Consider the following 22,283-nt stretch of genomic DNA (forward strand, 5'->3'; position numbering starts at 1 on the left):
TTTTGTGAGAAAAGCAATGAAAACAGAAGATAAGTATCTTACTTGTGGATTAACAAAAATGTAGGGCAGTGATTTCTGTGTCAATATTAATTAGCAGTAAGCTACTAAAAATTTTCTGCTTTATTTCAATTTAAATGTAAATTTCACAGACTTATATGTAAAGATCCTTTTAATTCTTACTGACAAATAAGCTAATGAAGACTTATATTAGCCATTTCCTAACATAAAAGCATCCCAGGGCCAGAAGCAGCATATGTGTTCGGAGACAAACAATGAAATATTTAGAGAGATTTGAGTCTTTGGGGGTAGATATTTCAGCTACACAAATTCATTATAAGATCTGGCTGCATTATAAGATCTCAACTCAAGAGAAAATGTCGTAGTTTATAACTTTTTTATTTATATCAGTCAAATGTTATAAAAAGCGATATTTACCAGTGCCAACAAACGGAAGACTGTAAATCGATCTTTAAACTGTGCCGTTGTGCCTATGGATTGTAAAGCTCTTCAACCTAACCCGAAGGCAAGGGTGATGGACTAGATCAGTTTGTACTATGCTTTTGCATTTATCAGAACATCATAACAGTGCCACCTATTGTTTGTGGCACCAATTCAATGGTACATAATCAACTCCCTTGGGATTCTTCACATGCCATCTCATTTGGGTTAGAGTGCATGCAAAGCTGAATGGATGTAGGGCAAAGGAGACACATGGGGGGCCCAGTGCAGATGCATATTATCAATATAGGGTGCTGGATTATGCCAGCCTAGAGGAGAGTTCACACAAACCAGATGTCTCAGTACTAATCTGCTTGCCCGTGGCTACGAAGTACTGGATCGATGACCAGTCACTGGTTTCTTTATGTCCCAATGATTCCATGGCCATGATGCTATGGCTAGAGGCAGCTGGATGGGTTAATGATTAAACTCACAATGTCTTGGCTTGTGTAGTTTTGAGGCTAGTTTAAAGTACAATTTTTAATGTGGAAAAACTAAGAAGTTGTATTGGCACAGACATGAAATGAACAAGAACACACATTAAGGGGATTAATTACACCAAGATTTATGCACACTCATTATCATCAATGAACAGAGATGTTTCCAAAATTAACAAAAGGAAGGATTATGCTTTCTAGACAGCAGGAAGTCAAACAATCAAGGAGACTAAATGTCTCGGAGAGCCAAAGAGCAGTAGGCGTGAGCGGGAGATTGCTTACCTTCCACGCAAGAGGGCTGTGCCCTTGTTGTTCCAGCCACCTGCCCCGGGAAGCAAGAGCACTTGACCGTTTGCGACCGTTCTTCAATTCGGTTCTTATTGCAGCAACGATGCACTGCGACGACTTCACACGTCCCTTGCTTGACTTGGTGGTGGCCTAATAATCAGAGAGGTAGAAGTGTTGGGGGGGAGGGGTATTACTGTCATGGTGCCAAACAGAATCAACGCAGGGAAAATGTAGCAATTTACTGTGGTGAGAGTGCACACAGGCCTGCAAGACACTGAGCCACTTCGATTCTCACTGGAGCCCCTGGAGGGGAAGGCACCAAGCGCCCCCTGTAGGACCAGGCACATTACTTGCACTTTACATGTTCTGTTTAATTCAGATTAGTTCATCATAACAGTGCTTGGTTTTTCTATCTGCCTCCATCTACCAATTAGCCAGCCCTTATAAATGCATAGAGAGAATGACAAGTTTGCTAGATAGACTAGACAGGCGAATGATATAGACAGAAAGATCTACAAATCCATCCATCTCCTGCTTAAATACTTCCACTGGCTTCCTGTCCCTTATCACATCAGATTCAAGCTCCTTGCCTTCATCTGTGAAGCGCTAGATAATGTTGCCTTGCTCTCCTTTCTCCCTACTCATCCTCCATTTCCTCTCACTTTTACTTTCCCCCACCCCATCTTCATGCCTCCTGTCAAGTCCCTCACTATGCATGGAAGGATTTCCTTCTCCCTATCTGCCAAGCACTCTCTCTCCCCAACTTCCAACCCCTCCCCAGTACCACCACTTCAAACAATCCCTCTCCCCGTCTCATCATTAATTACCTCCACACTCTTAATCTCCTGAGTTGTTGACAAGTGCCTTGCCTTGTGTTTGTCTTGTCTTATTTAGATTACAGGGTCTTCACGGCATTGGATGGGTCTTATCTATGTTTGTAAAGCACCCTGTCCATTACCAATGCCATACAAAAGATTTTTTTTAATGAGTTAGCTAGACACAAAGATGAGGCAGAGAATCGTAAAGTATTCGCCATCAAAGCAGTTCTGGGGCTTTGTCTGAAAAGAATGCAAGGTACACACACAAGTGTCGGCGGGTGCATACTATCAAAGGCCTGGTTAAATAAAAAGAAAGTGAAACGTAGAAGAATACTGTTCAAAATAGTACACTGGATACATCAAAAAAGCTGAGAACTTTACGACGACAAGCCCTGGAGAATTATTCTGTTCTCCTACTCACAGAAAACCTCAGGACCGTAGCAGTAATGAACTGAAGCATGGACATTTCCTAGCAGCTAATGACCAGCTGGGCCAAGATGAATTAGCTCCCCAATTAACTGCCAAATAATTCACTCCCCATTGTCCACTAGTACTCAGTGACAATATGTTTGATTATTAAGTGATCATGATGTGCCAACAAATTAAAAAAAAACAAACAATGTCCACAATGGGAAAAATATGCTCTGGTGCATTTTAACTACACCACAAGGCTGCTCCAAGGAACTTGTCATATTAAGACGTTGCCTTTCAGTGAACTGCATAAAAGATGAAGTGCCAGAAATCTGTGCTGTGCTTGTTAGGAGGTATCAACAGGGACTGCTCTACCCTACAGCATGGTTCTGGCCACAACCATCCTACCCCTGAATCACCCCTTACTGGGGACTGTGTAGGAGAGACACATAGTCACTGACTTTAAGAGGACTACCCCGAAGGTAATATTCAATGTGAGTGATTGGATCAGAATCAGGCCTTTAGTGCCTGTTCCTTATTTCTAATATCAACTGAACCAAAATCACTGATCTGAACACCCCTGCGTTTAGGGAAAGTGAACTTTGCAGTTTTGACCCATCTCTAGTTAACGCATGAAGACAGCAGTGCACAAAGCAGACATGCATTCTCTATAAACATGCATCAGCAAATATCAGTGGGCTAAATTCTGCTCTGCTCACTCACACAAAAACATCCCATTGAAGTGAATGGAATTTCTCCACTTGCGTGTGTAAAATGAACAGGATTCAGCCCAGAGTTTGCTAAACAGAAAGCCACCAAAAATCAGCAGAGCTGGGAATATTATAATTAAGCTTCTAAGCAGGTTTTTCACACATGGAGAGTATAAAAAAATTAAACTTTTTTTTTTAATTAGATTGGCTTCCCAGTGTCCCTTTTGTGTGTGTGTGTGTTGCTTTCACAAGTATTTCAAACCCAGCTGGAGATGTGTCTGATCTCTGCTGTCAAATTGGTATGTAGAACAATCTTAATGGACAGAAAACTAGATATCTAGAATACCGAAAAAGGAAATTTACTCTTCCATTTGAGCACTAAAATGTAAAATATATATATTATTTTTTCCAGAGGGGGGAAAAACACACACACAACTGTTTTAAGCAAAATATGCGATAGTAGTAAAATACATAAGGCATTTTATAGAATGAAAAATGTTGAACACAGCATAAAATTCTCTCTTTTATAGTTACCATATTAGATTTATTGGCAGGCTGTGTATTTTTATGCAAGTCCCTAATAGTCATATAATAAATAATAATAAATAAAAGCCCTGCTTCTAAGACAGTAGATGTTCCATAAGTCAGTATATATAATAAAAAATGAAACTGGCCACGCCACTTTATTCCAAATGATTGTTCTACACAATTTCTCTGTGCGGTAATTTTTAGCCACAATAAACAGAAGCCTGAAGATCTGTGAGATTTTATAAAAACTTGTTTTTAGTTTAAAGAGCTTTTATTTATTTATTGTTAAATAGAATCAAACAAAGGGCCTGAGCCAATGCCCAGTAAAATCAGTGTAAAAACTCCCATTGCCTGCAGTAGCAGCAGACCGGATTCAATAACTGAGGTGGTCCCTTCCAGTCTTCTGTTCTATAGGTACGAAGCAATTGAGCCGACGCTCATTGAAGTCAAAGACAAGACTCCTAATGTCTTTAATTGAGCAAGATCAGAGCCTAGATTGGGCCCAAAAAGATGATACCTTAAAAGGGAGTGAGTTAAAAATCAAAACTTGGTATAAATACATTACATAAATGTACATATTTGAATCTGTGATACACTATATATGAAAGATCAACTCTTAGCATATGGTGTCCAGCAATTAATAACTAAGAAAAGATACTAACCTGTTATGCTGAGAGATGCAAATCCTCACCGATTTGTTTATCGTACGGATCGAATATATCCAACAATAAATGTGTAGCTGAATGAACATACATTTTAAAGGCCAAATCCTGCCTGTTTTACATGAGTAGTCCTGTTAAATCAACTATTCATCTAATTAAGACTAGCAGGATTCAGCCTTAGGCATGCAGCCTGAAAAATAAGACCTGTTTTGAAATGAAATGTGTGTGGAGTTTGCAGCCATGACACCATGTCAGCGAAGTGCAGGGTTTAGGCCATGCTGGTGCTCAGTGACAATAGGACACTTGCAGAAAACAAAACTGAATTTTGTACTTTGTCTTGATAGCTACTGTCACACTGTTTGGAGTAGCTCACAACTGTGAGTGCCTACCTCAGGCAGACTGTCAGAAAACAGGGCAGACACCCCAAACTTATACCAGTCTTACCACGGAGTCACAGACAGACCCTCTTAGACAAACTGGACTTTATGATAAAAGCTCACTTAAGCCAAAAATCACATCACATCAGGGTGTTCCCAGTCCTAAGAGACCAGTCACTTACTCCAGATCAATCGGTACTCCAGATCTTACGCAAAAAGACAATGCTGGTAGCCAATTCTATAGTAAACTAACTAAAGGTTTATTAGCTAAGAAAATGAAATGAGAGTTATTGAGACGTTAAAGCAGGTAAAATATATATACAGGTGTGTCACACTCTATAATTCCACAGGGTAGCAGAAATGTAATAATCTGTCAGTTTCCCAAAAGTCTCTCAGGGCTACCCAGAATAATTCTGGGGATCTCCATCTTCTCGTTCAGTTATTCTGCCCTGTTAGAACCAAACAGTCCAGAGAGACATCTGACAAAGTGGGTATTCACCCACGAAAGCTTATGCTCCAATACGTCTGTTAGTCTATAAGGGGCCACAGGACTCTGTTGCTTTTTACAGATCCAGACCAACACGGCTACCCCTCTGATACTAGTCCAGAGATAAAGGATCTTTCTTTGAATCCAGTCTTATAGCCTCTTCTCATAGAAAACAAGCTGACAGTGTCACTACCTACGTGGGCTTTTCCTTTGATGAGTGAGTGAGGAATGACCTCCAGTCATCACACATAATGACCACCTGCTTTCAGATTAGCGCTCTTCTGTTAAAGTTCTTAATTTGCATTCCACGAGGCTTCTTCCACATTTGGTGGGTAATTTAGTTACAGGGGTACGCACAATGTAAATACTTGCTACGACATTATAACAAGATACAGATAAGTGAAAACAATGCAAGTAACAACCTATTAGTTTTCATGAAGTTTAAACACCAAAATACACTCTTATACATTTAACCATTACTTTGAGCTGTACTAATACACAAGCACATTGACCTGGGACTTCAGCATGAGCTGTCACCTGCTCGGCCAGCATCACAGCTACATTATTATACCATTTTTCATACTTCCAGACTGCTCAAGAAGGTTAGGAAAGACATCCTCAAATTGTCTCTTGGTAAAGGTAGGGTGCTCAGCTTTGAGAGTGCTACTCTTTTCCAGTGGAATAAAAGACCTTCTTGATTGCCCCTTCTCTTCTTAGTGCAGCTCTTAAGTTCGTTGGGGGTAAAGCCACTACTCCCACTTAGCAGTGGAAGTTACTGAAAAGCCAGAAGATGTCTGCTATGTGCATCATCTGCATTCACTGCATTGCCCTTGTAATGGATTTTCTCCATCCTCATGGTCATGCCTACTTTTGTTCATCCATGCACATCTCTAAAGGTATTTACTCTGATTTCTGAGCACCAGGCAAATTTCTCCTACCTGTAAGGAAATTTCTCCTACCTGTGAACAGGTGCTGAGCGAATGCTGAGTACTCAGTGTTAGCTTGCTGGCTTTCCACACCCCACTCCTCAGAGCTCAGCAGCCTGGAGCATTGAGTCTTTAGCTTGTGGTGCAGCTTTTAGAGTTAACAAAACCCACAAAACTAACCACCAACTCAAACAGACTATTCTTCTGCCTAGATCTATTGAAACCTATTGCACCCGCCCAAAGGCAGAGAACCCCATGAAGGAGGAACTTAAGAATGGGGATTCCACTTTTCTGCACATTTTAATTTCCATCTTGCACTGAATAACAAACCTTCCTGTCATGCTTTTAAGGCGCAGCTTAGAGCATAAGGATAGAACAGCTCATGAATGGCCTTAAAATATCTTGTAATCAATGCACTCTCGGGAAGCCAACACCATAGAGAAGCAGGGATTAAAGAACTTTAAAAGAGTGAAGATCATAGGAAGTGAACTCTGTGGCAGAAGACTCAGGAAAGCCATTACAGAGTGAACTGCAAAGAGGGGTAGAGGAAGGTGATCTCTAGAGAGTCAGACTCTGAAGAGCAAAGCCGCTATGGGCTCTCTTACACAAATGCTCCGCGCTCACAGTTGTTCCCCTAGTAAGAGCAGATAGCCAAGAGCTGCAATCCAAATTCTGCCCTTAGTTACCCCCTGGCATGCCAACAGGGAAAATCGCCAAGCAGGGATACATTCTGCTGGTAACAGATCCAGAGCAAGGTTCTCCTCAGGGAGTTTCTTTGGCCACCTCCATTCAGGGAGGAGGGCATTAATCACTGGCAGAGAAGACAAGGTGTGAAACCCTGTGCAACCCTAGTTTCCATCCCCACAGAAACTGGGCACCAATGCAGTCCACCAAATACCTATTCCCTCCCTAGGATGGGAGGAAAGCACTGCACTCAGAGTATTTACTGAATTAGCCGTCAGGACCAGCCTTAGGGATGGGCAACCACCCAGGGTGCTGTGGTCGGGAAGGCGCGTGGGGGTCAGGCCAGGAGCGGGGGCCTGGGCCTGGGATCTGGCCAGAACATGGGCGCAGCAGCACAGGGTGATAGGAAGGCCAGCATGTAGCCGGCATACACCAAAAGAGGGAGGCGCTGCAGTTGTGGACACCCAATGCCCCCCTGGAGCAGGGTGATGAGTCCAGCCCGAGTGACTGTGCGAGAAGCCAATGAGAGGTCCGCAGGCTGGGTTGTGACCAATCTGTAAAAGGACTAAAGCAGAGGGTCTCTATTAACGATCGCCTCTGCATCTGCAGCCTAACTGTGTCCAGTTTCACTTGTCAGGGCTATGAAGTTGGTGAGAGCCAGTGTGAAATTCTCAGGATGCTATTCTCAAAGGAGGATTCTGGAGCACCTTGCCACAAGAAATCAGAGTGAGCCCAAGTCCAGTTGCTTTCAGGGTAAATATGTAACAGTGACCTGGACACAATGAGCAAAAGATGACCTGGTGCAAAAAATGTCTACTAGGCAATAGTGGCCATTCCAGGAGCCAAGTCTGTTATTCCTTGTTCTTGTGCTCCTTAAATACATAGCTGCTGCCCAGCTATTCTGCCACGATTATTGGTGCCCTAAAATTGTCTATAGTACAAAGCAAGCAAGCAAAGATGTGGTGCACTCCTAATTTATAAAACTGATTTCAAAGCCTAAGAACTTCTGAGTCCCAAAGCATTCACGTTATTAACCCTTTTGCCTTGAGCTGCTAGTCAAAAGTTTGGGGTCACGCAGGTTGTTTCCACTATGAAGAGAAATTGATGATAGAACCAGGTATTTTCTTTGATGCTGTCTTATTTATTTACAAGAATTGTGTACAAAGTCTAGTTTCCCTGAACACAGTAGAAATCAAATAGCAGGAGACACTTCCTTTGCTCACTGTTCCATACCTGCCTTTCCAGCCTGCTCCCCATGTCCCAAACCTTCCTCTCTTAGCCTCCTCTCAGTGCCACATTACCCAGTGCTCTTGTTACTGTCTGCTTAGCTTTCTGGCCACTCAGTCTCTATTCTCTATCTGGGGCACATATTCAGTTTCCTGTAGGCTGTAATACTTTGGGTTGTTGGGTTTAGAGTGCAGGTGCTCGGTGGTGTTTGGTGGCCAGATAGATGATCTGGTGGTCCCTTCTGGCCTTAAACTCTAAGGCAGTGGAAGTCACTTCTCTCACACGCTCTCACACAGAAACAGCTCCCCCAAACCGAACCCCTGCATTTGAAACCCCTTGGGCCCCCTACTTCAGCTTCTTCTCAAGCCTTCCACGTGCCTGGGTTTTATATGCAACTGTTATTGTTTCAGCCAGTTCATTACATTTATCCTGAATGAAAGGCAGCAGCCCATAACACCAAGATTTAACCCAAACCACAACGTGAATAAGACACAAAACCTTAAAGCCTTCATTCCCTCAAATACATTTGCACTCCCGGGTCATGCGGGGTAAATGGTACAAGCACATGAAAAGAACAACAAGCCAGCATTGCAAAATTCCAGCTGGAGAATGAACGTTCATTTTGGGCTAGAAGTGATGAGTTGAGGCAACGACCCCCTTCAAACAAGCAACTTATTTGTGTGGAATCCTAAGGGTACAATAAATCTAGAAATGTATTGGAAAGCCAGGTGTGTGCTCTCAAACCCTCATAACGAGAGACCCAAGAAGTTAACCACATCAAAAGCACAACCTCTCAGATGTGCAGGTGAGTGGACGTGCTGACAAAGCTGGAGTGAATCATGTAGTACAGTGAATTCTTTGGCCGGTGTCAGAGGGCACATCCATATGGAGATTAAAGTCCCCTAGAATAAGTAGTGTAGGTGACCTTAGATCAGAAATGAGCTCCAAGATTTCACCAAGGAACAAAGTATTAAATCCGAGTGGTCGATAAATCAAAACAGCTGTGACAGAGTAGGTGTTACAAACGGGAAAAAAAAAGTTGCTGCACAAAAAAGGACAGTGGTTGGAGAGTGACCTGGAAGCAAATGAAGAATTAGAAGATGAATCACCCCTGCATGCTTTGGTGCTGAGCTAAACTTAATGAATACGGATTTCCCTCACCGAGGTATCGGTAATCAGTCTGGCCCAAACGTATGTCATTTGTATCAATGGAATCTAAAGTGTCTTGCACCTCAGAGTACACGGGTGCTAATTGTTTCTTGTCTGGAGCTTGACCTCATAATCCAATTCTGTTCAGTTCTGTGAACATGTGGTTCTGAAAGAATGCAGGGAAAAGACTGCATTTTCCAGCCTTTCTTGTAGCAAATAAGCAGTATTCTTCTCTACACTGCATGAATATTCCCCCATGTCCCATTAACATTCACTCTCACTAGCATATATATAGGCAGTCCTCTTCCTGTTATTTGCCCCTTCTTTCACACTTTTATCATGAGTAAAGGGGAGAGGGAATGTGACTAGGTCCCTGAAGGGCTCTTCAGCTCCTGGGGTAAGGCACCCACTTTGATGAAAGTGGCTACGTACTATCCACAGAACACAGTATATAGGTCCTGATTTAGTCAGTTACTTAAACAGAGGCCTAACTTTAAGTACATGAGTAGTCTCATTGGATTCAGTGCTTAAGTACCATGATGGATCCGGTCTATAATCCCTTAATTCACCTGCTAGTGAAAACAAATGCTAGGATGACAATATTAATATAATTAAGTGGACAATGCTGCTAATGTACAGATACAAGCAATATCCTACTAGAGCAGGAAAGCCGTCCCTTCATATAAAAACACAGATCCTGTTCCTTGGGTCTGGTTCACTACCAAATTACTCCACATTTATGCCAGTGTAACATCACTGAAATCAAACATAGAACTGCAGTGAGGCAGATGGAAAGGCTTAGAAATACATTTGCTCTTTTCCATCATCAAATAGATTTCCCGTATTTTTCTATCATAGTCTCACCCATCCCACCGGTCAGCCTCAGAGACATCCTTGACTTTTATTTTGTTCTTGTAATGGTCTCAGAGTGTCCTGGGAATTTTGTATCATTCAAAGATACAGTAGAGAATTCTTTTAAAATATGCTATATATATATATTATATATATATATATATATATAAAAAGCATATATATAAAGCATATTTTAAAAGAATATTTTAAAAGAGCTTGCCCCTTTTTTGATGTAGTATTCATAATTTATTTCTATACATAACCGCTCATCCATTTCCAGGTCAGATCATATATATATATATATATATAGTAGCTGAGCATTACGTTATTCATAATCACGTGTCTCTTGCATACCGGTTATTTCCTTTGTGAAACACATGGCTCTTTGCAACTCAAAAAGGAAATGAAATTCTTTTAACCAAACACATTTTGAGGATCAAGCCTTTTGGATACCCCATCACTTGGGATATCAAATGACCAGTTTGGGCCTAATTGCATTCAACAATTAATCTAGTTAATTCAAATGGTATCGTCCTCCATGTGAGCTTGGAGCATGTGAAACAGCAATTTTTAGCTCAGAAGTTATTGCTTCAGCTACCTATAGATTAAGTAAGCGTCGTGTGCTAGAAAACAGAACACATTTGGAAAGAAACATTTCCTTAATTTTAAATGAACATCAGCCCTGTAGCCTCCGAATACAAGGGGTGAAACTCAGAGAGCCAGCACAAGGCATATGAGCTAATTAAATCCCCATTAAGGACTCAAAATAGTATTTAAATGGGACTTAAGCAGTGCAAAGACCCTGTGCTGGTCCTTTGCACAAGGGTGTATTTCACCTATTAAATAAAATCAGTTTGCCAAATTCAGACACAGTCCTATTAACTGGGAGATCCGCTACAGGAAAGTAGATAAATAATTACTCACTATTTAGCCATCATTTGAGATTCTGCTCATGAAAGATCTAAGAACAATGTTTGTCTTTAAAAGGTGGGGTTGTATAAAGGTTTTTCTTTTCCCGTTTCTCCTTTTATTCTTATTTTGAAAGAACAGCTTCAACAGTTATTCCCAATTGGTTTGTGTTCATTACAAATCATGTGACAATATGTGATGCCACTAACAGAACTGGTTCCTGGAAAAGCAAGAGCCGGTGGAGGTTACTGTGAATGAAAATGATACATATGGCAGGGAAATGGGAAATGACATTTTAAAATGACAGTCACATATTAAAATATAAGGTGACTGGAATCTCAAGAGATGTTACAAGAAATCAGATTGGCTAACGTACTGGGCAGTGGGCCACCAACTAATTTTCAACTGGTCATTAATCTCTGGGAAAGACCCTATACCTTGATCATTGCTGCTTAATGATGTTCAGAGTTTGCCTCATTTTACAACGAGCTTTATATGGCTGTCATGGTTGTCGTGGGTGTATTTTGATGAAACAGACAAGCAGGGTATTGGAATAGTCCAAGCTGAAGGTTCAATTGCCAGCTAAGCAATAATAGGTCATGAAACTAAACAGCGCAAACACATTTTTAATTCTGAGCGGCATGAGAACATTTTAAAAGGTTTTATCATCTACCTGCGCTTCCATTTTGGTTATACAACTATTTGGATTTGGGATATTTTAGCAATTACATTTTTTTAGTGCAAAGCACGAGTGAAATTTCAAGCCCACTGAAGAAAGAAACAGCCATTTTTTATTGTCGCCTTTTATTTTTAACCCCTCCCCCGCTGCATTTGCATACTATTTTGTGCCACTCTGCAACTGTGAAAGAGAGAGAGAGATAATCCCTCAAGGAGCTGCAGAGCTCTTGATCCTCTCAACCTGCCTGTTCTTTAAATAAAGGTGTAATTCCTGAACATTTCAACGCTTCAGTTCAGTTTCAGCCCAAAGTCTGAGAGGTTGCTCAGAAGAGGAAGAATGATGATGTAGCCCAGGCACTGGACTCAGGAGATCTAGGTTTAATACCTGGCTGTGTGTGTATGTACATGAGCCCTGGTCTCAGTTGGAGCCTCTGTGTTGGGTGAGAGAGGTACACGCTCAGGTTTATTAATTCAAACCTTTATTTTAAGCAAGAGCGTTCCTTGAGATTATAATTACTATTAAGGTAAGAAATGACAGACGTACAGAAAAAAGAAATGTACCATTCTCCTGCAGAGCACGCAGGTCGTGATAGGTTTGTTCTAGGATGTTCCAACAGCCCTTACAATCTCTCTCTCATATTTATACACATCCAAATTATATAGTTATTATCATACTATTGAATATCATGAATATTAAGTATCTTATGTAACTCATACAATATGCATGAGTTAACTTTATGTTTTTGCTGTCTACGCTATTTTCATGCTGTTATTCGATTATGCATAGTTGTGCAAGTTTGGCCAGGTCATTTTGACCAGTTTCTCTGCAGAGGGACTTTTTGAAAATGTCCAGTTCTTTTCCACTTGTCTTCCCTCCAACCCCCCAGTTACTTCAGGCAGAACATTTTATAGATATATTAAGCATGCCCTGTTTTAAAAACCATCACCCTTATTCCACATAGCAACTTATAAACACAACCTCATCCAGGCCAAACAAAGGCTAGGCCAATAGTCAGCCTGTCAGCACATGTCCAAATTTATGCATTAAAAATGACTCTTAAAGCAATTCAAAATATAGGTACTATTGTAATACAAATAATTCATGGCTCTATATTCCCCTTATTCGTCGGTGATCCCTCGAGGCGAGGATGATCTTTCACAGGTTTTTTTCCCAGGGGTCCTTTGGTGACTGAGGAGTCCGATCCTTGAGCCACAAGCTCGTTGGCAGACATCGCAGGTGGTGTTGGAAGACAGGGTTGGGCCCCGATTGCTGCCTGACAAATTATCTTTCCTTTCTTTTCTGGCCTTTTCTTTTCCTGGTCACAGAAAAACGCCTGACTCCCCTTATTATTCCCTGTTAACCAGAGTTCTGCCTGGATTAGACCAATAACTGCATTTCTATTTTCCACTGCAAAAACCTGCCGTCACTAACGACACTGCACATTGTATCCTAATTTGATTGTTTTCTCATTTGGCAAGCTGCAGTAATGAATATTTCTTGAAGCTATATTTATGTATCAGATATTTTCCCAGGCTGATAATATGACGAGTTAATACAACTTTCTATGAAGAAGGTACCATTTAAAATTACATATATGCGTGTGTGCACGCACATGTGTAATTCTTGTGGTCAGATGTCAGTAGTTACTTATAGATCCCACTTGGAACACGAGAGACTTTGCCGGAACATTGATAGGTCAAAATTCTAAGCCACCTGAGCTCTCTAACTCTCAGGTCCTGCACCAAGAACACTTCAGTCAGACCTCAGCATTGGGGCCTTCAAGTTCAACCTCCTAATCGAAACAGACCATGTCCAACAATGAGTCATTCGCATGCACACTTGCTCTCTGGCCCAGACTATTCCACTGTGGATAAATACTACAACGGTCGTTGGACCAGAGAAAGAGAGAGGGAGAACGGGAATGGTCAGTGCTTAGGACGCCCACCTAGGAGATAGAAGACCCCAGGTCCAGTCCCCCTGTTCCAACAACCCTTTCATTATCCAGAGTGCAACAGCTTCAACATGAGATGCCCCACATCAGAATATCCCATAGTTAAGAGGTCAGAGCACTTTCCTGAGAGTAGTAGACCCCTCTTCAAATCCTTTCTCCCCCTCCAGCAGAGAAGGGGGAATTGAACCGGGGGTCTCCCACATCTCCCACTGGCCTAGAAGTAAGACCTTCTCCTTGCCCACCTCTTTTGTGTGGAGTAAGGCAGTTGCCTAGTTCCCTCTCTCAAAAGCCAGCTTAGGCTCCGAAGCCTCCTGACTTGAGGCAGCAGGTTCTTGTTTGTGGATCACTAAGCTGACAGAGGCGTCTATCTCTGAGAGCGAGGCAGGGCTTAGCACACACCCCTCTGGGCTAGCATGCTAGCTGGCTGCCCACCTAAGCTAGCTGTTGTGGATCGCATCCTTAGCTGCCTGTCTCCCCTGCCCTTCCCCCCCATTCATGGCACAAGGCGCCAGGGCACCTAACTCAGCCTTGGGGATCACAAAATTGTTCCTGTGATTTTCTAGGAGCCTGAGCAATAGACACTCAGCACTGCACATCCCTTTGTGGATCCCACCCTAACTACATAGTCACCCGGGCACCTCCATAATCCATGCAACAGGAACAGACTGTGGAAAGTTTCACTACCCTGTGCCTTTATGCCTGTGCTGGAGAGAGCACTTCTGGGGAAAGCCAGTATGGCATTTCACTGGCTAGTCAATCCTTATTCTCTTTGTTAAAAGCACCGCCAAGACGGACAACTATTGCAAATTGTGATATTTAGGAGGGATATTTTCCCCCCATAATGTGGAAATCCACTTGCTGTGAACTGAGCTGAAGCGGCCAAATTCATTTCAGAAGCCAAACAGCTGTGATTACTTCTACCTACATGTGTAACAGGAAGCAATGACAGTACAACAGTAGCCAGCAGGTCAGTTGTTACCACAGCAATAGCAGCTACAGGTGCCGTGGTTAAGACAAAATTTTTGAATGTCCAGATCTTGGTGTCCATTGAAATGCAATGGAGTAGGAGAGTTTTCTGGAGGGAGTGTGTGAAAAACAGGAAATGGCCAGCTGAAGAAAACACAGCTGGCTCCTTCTAAGCAGAAAACACAGGGGGCAGAGGCAGGAAAAACTGCAAGGAAATTGCATTTTCAAAGCACACCGGTGAGCTTCTCAGCTCTGAAGAACTTTTATTTTTCAAGAAAACAATGGGCTTCCTCACTAGGTGAATGTTCCCCGAACCCTAATGAGACTATCAGCAAGTGCAGAAATGAATTAGAATAGTCATTAAGGAGGCAAAGCATAAAAAATGAGCCCCAGGAAAGGTCAGAGCAATGAGGGCGAACGAAGAGGAGCATGTGCTTTGTCACAGTCGCTGCAGATGTGAGGGAAACAACTAGGGGAGAGAAGCAGATGTCACTTCTAAAGCAGTTGCACATCCGACGGCTGCTTTCAAGGAGAACGTAGCAGCCACAGGTGGCGTGAGAGGGCAGACCATTAACTTCTGCGGTGCTGCTCAGACTCCCCCAAGAGCCGTTGACTTTAACAGCCATGCCCTGCCATCTCCCCTTTTTGAATAAGATTAAAGGTGACCTCGTTCAGTGGTCATTAGTTCCACTATCTTTCGACAAAGATGTTCCTCTAATTAGAACGGTCATTTTCCATTGTAATTTGTGCACATTACGGAAAAAAAAAAAAGCTCTCAAAATGTTCCCTTTGGCCAGATTCTCAAAAGACGAGCTAAACTGCTCCCGTTTTGTTTTCCTTTTGTTTTAATCCCTGTTGCTTGTGTCTCATTCAGAAATATCAAGTTCTTGTTAATGTGGCTGGGACACTTCTTCCTGATCTTAAACTGAGTATCACCTTATTTGCAAGCCAAGTGATACTAACTATAAACAAGTTCTTAGATCCATAGGCATCTTAAGAATGTACTAGGCCCCTCTGGTACCTTATCCAGTTCAATGTACCAAAGGATAGAGTTTGGATTAAGTGAGTAGATGAGGGGGTAATGATCATGGGATCTGGAGTCCTTCATTTTCACTGCTGAAGTAGGGCCGACGTGGGAAGCGAGCAAAAGGCCCTGCTCCTGACGGATGTGCTGCGGTGTAATAGATGGCAGAACGCGTGGGGTCTCTGCAAGACATCTGGTTTGCAAGTGCTTGAGACACGCATGAAGTGCAGTTTAATTGCTGCTGAATCATGACAGCAGGTGCAATCAGGGTCAACTTTGTTAACTATTTCATCGCTGATCAAAATCTGCAAGAAAGAGGGAGGTTCATATTGTGAAGATCTACACACACTGCTCTGAATGAGGCTTGTTTTGGCATCTTGAGTGGGCAAGGTGGTGTTTATTGGGAGGCTTCCCCAAGAGTACCATTCCTCCTCCTGCATCCATTTAACCCCTTCCTTCTCCGGAGCCTTCACGCTGCTACAGAGTGGTGGGGCACTTCCACCACTCTCTGTATCTAGCAGCCTCTACTTAATGGACCTTCCCCCATTGCTTCACTTCCTTCCCCTACCTCCAGTCGTCACCTTTCCAAGCAGCAGTAGCAGCAGCAGCCACAGAAAAGTAACACTGATTCTAGACAGTTCTCGCCAGCTGCCCTCAAGGTTCTGAAGAGCAGCAGTGAAACTGTCCAGAATCTTGTTAATTTCACACAGCTGCTTGCTAAAATTATGAGCAGCAAAAGCACTGTGTCCTGCACAGGTCAGAGGGTAGTTCCCAGTATATCTGCACTCATCCCAGAACCTCCCTGAAGAGACTGCCAAAAAGAAAGCCCCTGTGATGGGGCTATCTATTCACTAACAGTACTGAGAACTTCAGCTCATTTCACACCAAACACCTGTCAGAAGGCACTCGCAGTCCCTCCAATCAGATCTGGATTAGAAACAGTGACCTTGAGGTGAAAGGTTCTGTATCTCATTACTAATGCCCATCCAGTCCCCTTGCAACTGCATTTGTGATTATATAAACGCTCCTCTGAGCACAGGAAATTAGAAGACTTGCTGTTGGGGGAAATCAGTTTAATTTTTGGAGTGCACACTACCAGTCACTGGAGATTAAATAATGGAATTGACACACAGTGGGAGATATTGTACCATCGATTTTTAAGCAGTACTCTCCACTGTGACCAAATTAATGGCACTTATGGCCCAATATTATTTAAACACATGTAAATAGAGACTTCAAGGAAATAATACAGATCTCTATAATGCCAAACTGTATTTTAAAAAAAATCCCAGCAATTTAATATCACTGTGTAAAAAATATCTAATAGCTTATTAAATAAGAACCCCAATTGCTATTAGGCAACTGGCAAAACATTCAGCATAAAACTGCTGACAAAGTAATGGCTTTGCAAAAGCTTTTTATCTGATTTGTCATCTTATAGATGATATATGGCCTCAAAACTTCCCGCTGACATATTGTTAGCCCGCTCATTTGTAGTAGATATAAAGTGGAAGAAAATTTTGACGTAGGTTTCCGTGTTCTTGCTTCTAAAAGCATAAATATTACAACATAGAAGTCAAAGTAAAATTTCCCCCTTCATGGTTCTCCCCACCCCTGACACACAAAAACCAGTCATTGGATTTAAAACAATAAAATACAGTGCAGGGCATAAAATATTGTGAGTCCTTTGCTGTGATGATGCTCTGTTTATGATGAATATTTTCCTTCATTCCGAGATCAGTGGCAGATCAGTCGGTGGCTTGGGGTTATCATAAATATGTAAGGCCTGGCAGTGGACTTTGTTGAAAAGCATTCACAAGACAGCTGCATTCCACAACAGTAGCACAGAAATGGTTGATTTCTAAGCAGTTTTTTCACCCCATACAAAGTGTCCCAAACATACTGTATTTTGAGAATCAAGAAAATAACGATCTACATTTAAGCTCAACCACCTGAAACACACAACAGGCTCAATTTAAAAAGGCTACATATTGATGCATTTAGGGCTCAATTGGTGAAGTGCTGAACATACACAGCATTCCCGTTGGCTTAAAGTGTAGGTTTAAGATCGTCAGCACCTTATAGAATTGGGCCTTTGGGCATGGCCTATAAAAATGAAGTTTGCCTATGTACTTCACTTCAATTATTTTGTTTACACTAAGAAGAATTAAAATTACTACCTCCCTGAGAATGGGTCAGAATCCAAACCTGTCCCCAGCAGTTACAAATTCTTGTCCTGGGATATCTGAGCTACGGTCAGCTATATAGAATCATTGTAGCTTCACCCATTGCACCCCTGCTTGTCAGTTTTAATGCGAATACATTCCAGGAGTGAGAACATAAAAATGGCATTGTCGCTAAACGCAATGACAATGATAATCCACTAAGCAATCCACTCATTGGGGGACCTACATCCACCGGGCCAGATCCTGGGCCCCATCCCCCTCCCTTTGCACTGATGGATGGTGCAAGGGAGCAGAAAAGAGACAAGTCCCCAACTAAGCCAGCGTTACCGGCTACTGTGGTGTACTTCATGCCCCATGCAGAACAGGAGGCGTGGCCAGATGACAGCGTGCTCTGGTGGTCCCCAGCTGGCAGACGGCCCCTTTTGGGGCCATGGCTCGCCAATACAATTCAGAGCAGCCCATAGGCCTGGCTTCTGAACTGGCCCTGAAATCAAGGACCTGAGGATCTGGCACACTATTTAGTGCACACTTAACCTCCTCCCTGGGGTTTAGATATTTGTTAGCTCAAATAGCAATCATGAAAAGCTCAGGCTAAGCTTTCTTCCTAAGCGTGGTTGTTCCTAGGGTTTCCCTTCAGAGACGTCTCTAGTTCCCTTTAACCCAACAGCCACTCCCATCTCCTTTATTTCCAGGGCAGAGTTAAGAAGCCCCATTCGGAGCAAAGATTCAGTGAGATTGAATCACATTTCCTTGCTGGATTCCAGCGTTCCCCACAGAGAACATTGGTGGGCTGGGGGGAGCCATTTGAACTCATATCGGTGCCCCACTATTTTGGGGGGAGAGGAGGTTAGATCCTGGGCTGCTTGTAGATGCCCAGCTAGTTGCTGTAGCAATAAGCACTTTTTCCATTTGTGTCAGGCAAGACGTGTGTGGGCCGCTCTCTCCAACGTGAACCTTGCCACAAGAATCCATTCCTTTGTCACCCAAGATCAGGTCGCCTGAATGAGCTCTACATGGGGCTAAGCCTGGGGATGGAATGCTACAGCCGCTTACTCAGGAGTTACATGTTGGGAGCACGTTAAACCCTCAGTAATCTGCACTGGCTTCCCACATGCTTCCAGGTGGAACTCAAAATGCTGGGTTTAACCAATACATCCTTACATGGTTTGGAACCTGGTTACCCAAGAGGCATTTCTCTCCCTGCGATATACTGCGCAGTCTGAGATCAGCAGAGGCACTTGTACAAACGAGAGGAAGCTCTGGGCAGAGTATTCTCCGAAAAGGGTCCTTGGTTCCTAGATTCCTAGAATTTCAGGCCAGAAGGGGCCATTAGAATCATCTAGTCTGACCTCCTGTATAGCAGAACCACACCCAGTAATTTTTGCATCAAACCCATAACGTCTATTTTAGCTCCGCCAGGTGTTTTAAAAAGACAACCAGTCTTGATTTAAAGACTTCAAGAGATGGAGAATCCATCCACAGACCTTTGCCAAGTTATTCCACTGGTCAGTTACCCTCACTGTTGAACAACTGAGCCTTCTTTCTAAGCTAAGTTTGACCAGCCTCAGCTTCCAACCACTGGATCTCATTAGGCCTTTTTCTGCTAGATTAGTGAGGCTTCTAGCAACAGAAATATCTTACCCATGGAAGTACTTGTAGAACATGATCAAGTCACCTCTTAACTTTCACTTGGATAAACTAAATTGAGCTTTGTTAGTCTCTCACGACAAGGCAGGTTTTCCAGACCTTGAATCATTCTTGTAGCTCTTTTCTGAACCCGGTTTTGGAATTCCCTCTCTGCCTTAGTCCAGATTTCTTAACCTTCTGGACAGCTACAAAGTCTATCTTCCCTCCCCCGCCTCCCTTCTCTAAGGTGGCTGAGGAGTGTCTGGGTTGAGGTGGATTTATTTATGCGTAGACTTTTGTTTATGTTCCTGTTGTGATTTTTGTTGTTGGCATCCCTTCCATAAATTAAAACAACAACACGGGTATTTCACAAAACTGAATGAATACATAAAACAAACAACAAAGTGGGTCAAAAAGAAAAAACCCAGCAACCCTCCTACTGGGAGCCACCGCAGTCTGCAATATGTATTCATTAAATTTCCCTAACTACAAGACACTGAATCAGAGACGCTATTCAGCAGCAAATTTGACAGCTACTTTCAATGTACTAGAAAAAATAGTGTCATTTATCCCCTGCAGGAAGACTTTTTGTATTCTGCAATTAAAAAGTACACAGCATCTGTAAAGCATGAGTTGGGTTGGTTTTTTTTAATTATTTAAAATCACTGAAATTTCTCATCAGGAATGCTTTGTAATATAGAGCTAGAAAAGACATGGAAATTAGGTAAAAAGAGACTGAAATTGATAATTTTTTAAACATTCTTGACAGTTTCAACCAGAGGTAGGTCTTTTCTTTAAATAAACTTTTAAAGTGTCTGTCAATTCAAAGCAGCAATTCAGCAATAAGGATTAGTCTCTAAGGTGCCACAAGTACTCCTCATTTTTTTTAAGAGCTATAACTGCTAATCTAAACCATGTAAAGCATGAGGGCACTTTGGTGAAATACCGGAACATATCTGACCTTGAATTATCTTGTCAAAAGTGGGACTGTCTTCTCTTACAGGATTTCCTCACTCTTCCTTGATAATAGTAGCAACCATGATGTGACCGATTATGATTCGCAGCTTGAAGAACAGGTAAGGTCCAGAATAAGGATACATGGCAATATACTAGAATGAATATAACCTATGTCATAGATTCAACAGGTTAGCAGTCCAGCACCTTACTTAAGAGCATATAAAGGGTAATTTAAAGCGTTTGAGGAGGGGCGGACTATTGGCTTGCTTATGTTTCAAGGGATGCAGAGAATCAATTAGCTTACCATTAGAAACAGAAAATATCTTTGCTCATAAGGTTCTCCATACAGCTCCACAAAATACATTCACCTTGCCTAACTGACTTCTCAACAAAAAATCCAAACAAAGGAAATCTCAGTTTCAGGCTATGGAACAGCAAGAAGAGTTTGATGAGGCACCAGTACCAGGAAAAATGAGTATTTTACAGTAACCGGCAGAAGAAACATTGCCTCAACTTCACCCGGTAAGAAGCCAGGAGACTAGATACAATTTGGTTTATGTTCTGCCTTGCCCATTCACCAGCACTGAGCAGAGACAAACAATTGTCATACGCCATTGGGCTCGGTATGATAATTTTTGTTGTTGTTTACTATCCGGTATGCTCTAGCAGGGGCTCAACAGAAACTACAAAGTCCTTTCCTAGAGGTCTTTGCCTTGCCCACAATTCACTGCAATTAAGACACAAGATCACTGCTGCAATTTTAATCCATTAAGCTACCTTGTGCCCCGTTATACAGCAAAACTTAAACAACTCTGTTTAGTATAAAGAAAAATCTTCCCCTCTTCCCTCGCAAGAAGAGCTACACCTCTCAGGGCCGAGTCTGAGCTCTCTGAAGTCAGTCGTAAAACTTCCAGTGATGTCACTAGTGCAGGGTAATGCCTTAACTTTTAAAAATGTAACATTCTGAATTATTTGATGCACATATTTAGTTCACAAGCACTAAGCGCTTGTCACACATAACTACCATTCAACAGTGAATACATATAATTACTGTTCAATTAGCTAATTTCATTCTGACTGCTTTGGAAACGAGCAGAAAGATATCGACAGCTTCAAACCATGGTCATCAACTGACACGTATTTTGCTTCTATCTGAAGGAATTGCTGTCAAATCAATCACTTAAAAAAGGTATCGGAGAGGTTTTTACAGTAACTCAGGGATAAAGACTGGCTAACAGAAAGCTTTCCGTGAGTATTAGTTCTTGCTGTACTATCAAGATCTATAGTAACAAAATGAAAAATATTGGACTGTCTTCCCTTATGGCAGGTATTGACAAATTTGGAAAGCTACTTATTTATATGTGGCCAGTATTTTAAGGGATAAAAAAGCCATTTGAGAATATCAGTTGCCAAAAACAGAGAGAGGCAAATCTCGACTTTTTCAGCAATATACACTAAATATTTAATAAGGCATCCTGGAGCTCAGAAAGGTTTAAGACAATATGTTAGGGTATTGAACTAACAAGCTCCTCCAGTAACCCTCTAAATACATATAGTTAAACACTATCTCGCTTATTTTAATTATTTAAACACCGAGACTGAAGGAGGTTAATATGACCCAGTGGACTTGTTCATGTTGAAAACTAATGCCTCCTCTTACTCAGCTATCTGCATACTGCATCATACCATAGTGTTACAAGGGAGAGATACTGAATAAGAATGTACGGCAGTTTGCTAACATCCTAATGGTAGTGTTTACACCCACTCTGCATTAATGTAAACAACTACACAAGGTACCGGCTTGACCCGGGAAAGCACTTAAGCACATGCTTAACTTTAAGCAGGTAACTGTCATGCTCAGTGATCACTCAGTCCCAGATCCTCAAACATATGAGTTAAGTGTGTGCTTAATGGCTTTCCTGGATCTGGAT

General features: G+C 42.1%; 1 protein-coding gene across 2 annotated transcripts in view; it reads right to left on the reverse strand.

Annotated features, from left to right (window-relative positions):
• The window catches only part of TAFA4 (TAFA chemokine like family member 4), a 107,334-nt gene that overhangs the window by 19,273 nt on the left and 65,778 nt on the right, over positions 1-22,283 (reverse strand). For both annotated transcript variants that reach the window (XM_045022837.1, XM_045022838.1), the window contains exon 4: positions 1,218-1,373. In XM_045022837.1, the coding sequence (XP_044878772.1) occupies positions 1,218-1,373 (156 nt within the window). The remainder of the gene's footprint in view (positions 1-1,217; positions 1,374-22,283) is intronic.

The sequence above is a fragment of the Mauremys mutica genome, chromosome 7 (genome assembly GCF_020497125.1).
Source record: "Mauremys mutica isolate MM-2020 ecotype Southern chromosome 7, ASM2049712v1, whole genome shotgun sequence".
Lineage (NCBI taxonomy): Eukaryota > Metazoa > Chordata > Testudines > Geoemydidae > Mauremys > Mauremys mutica.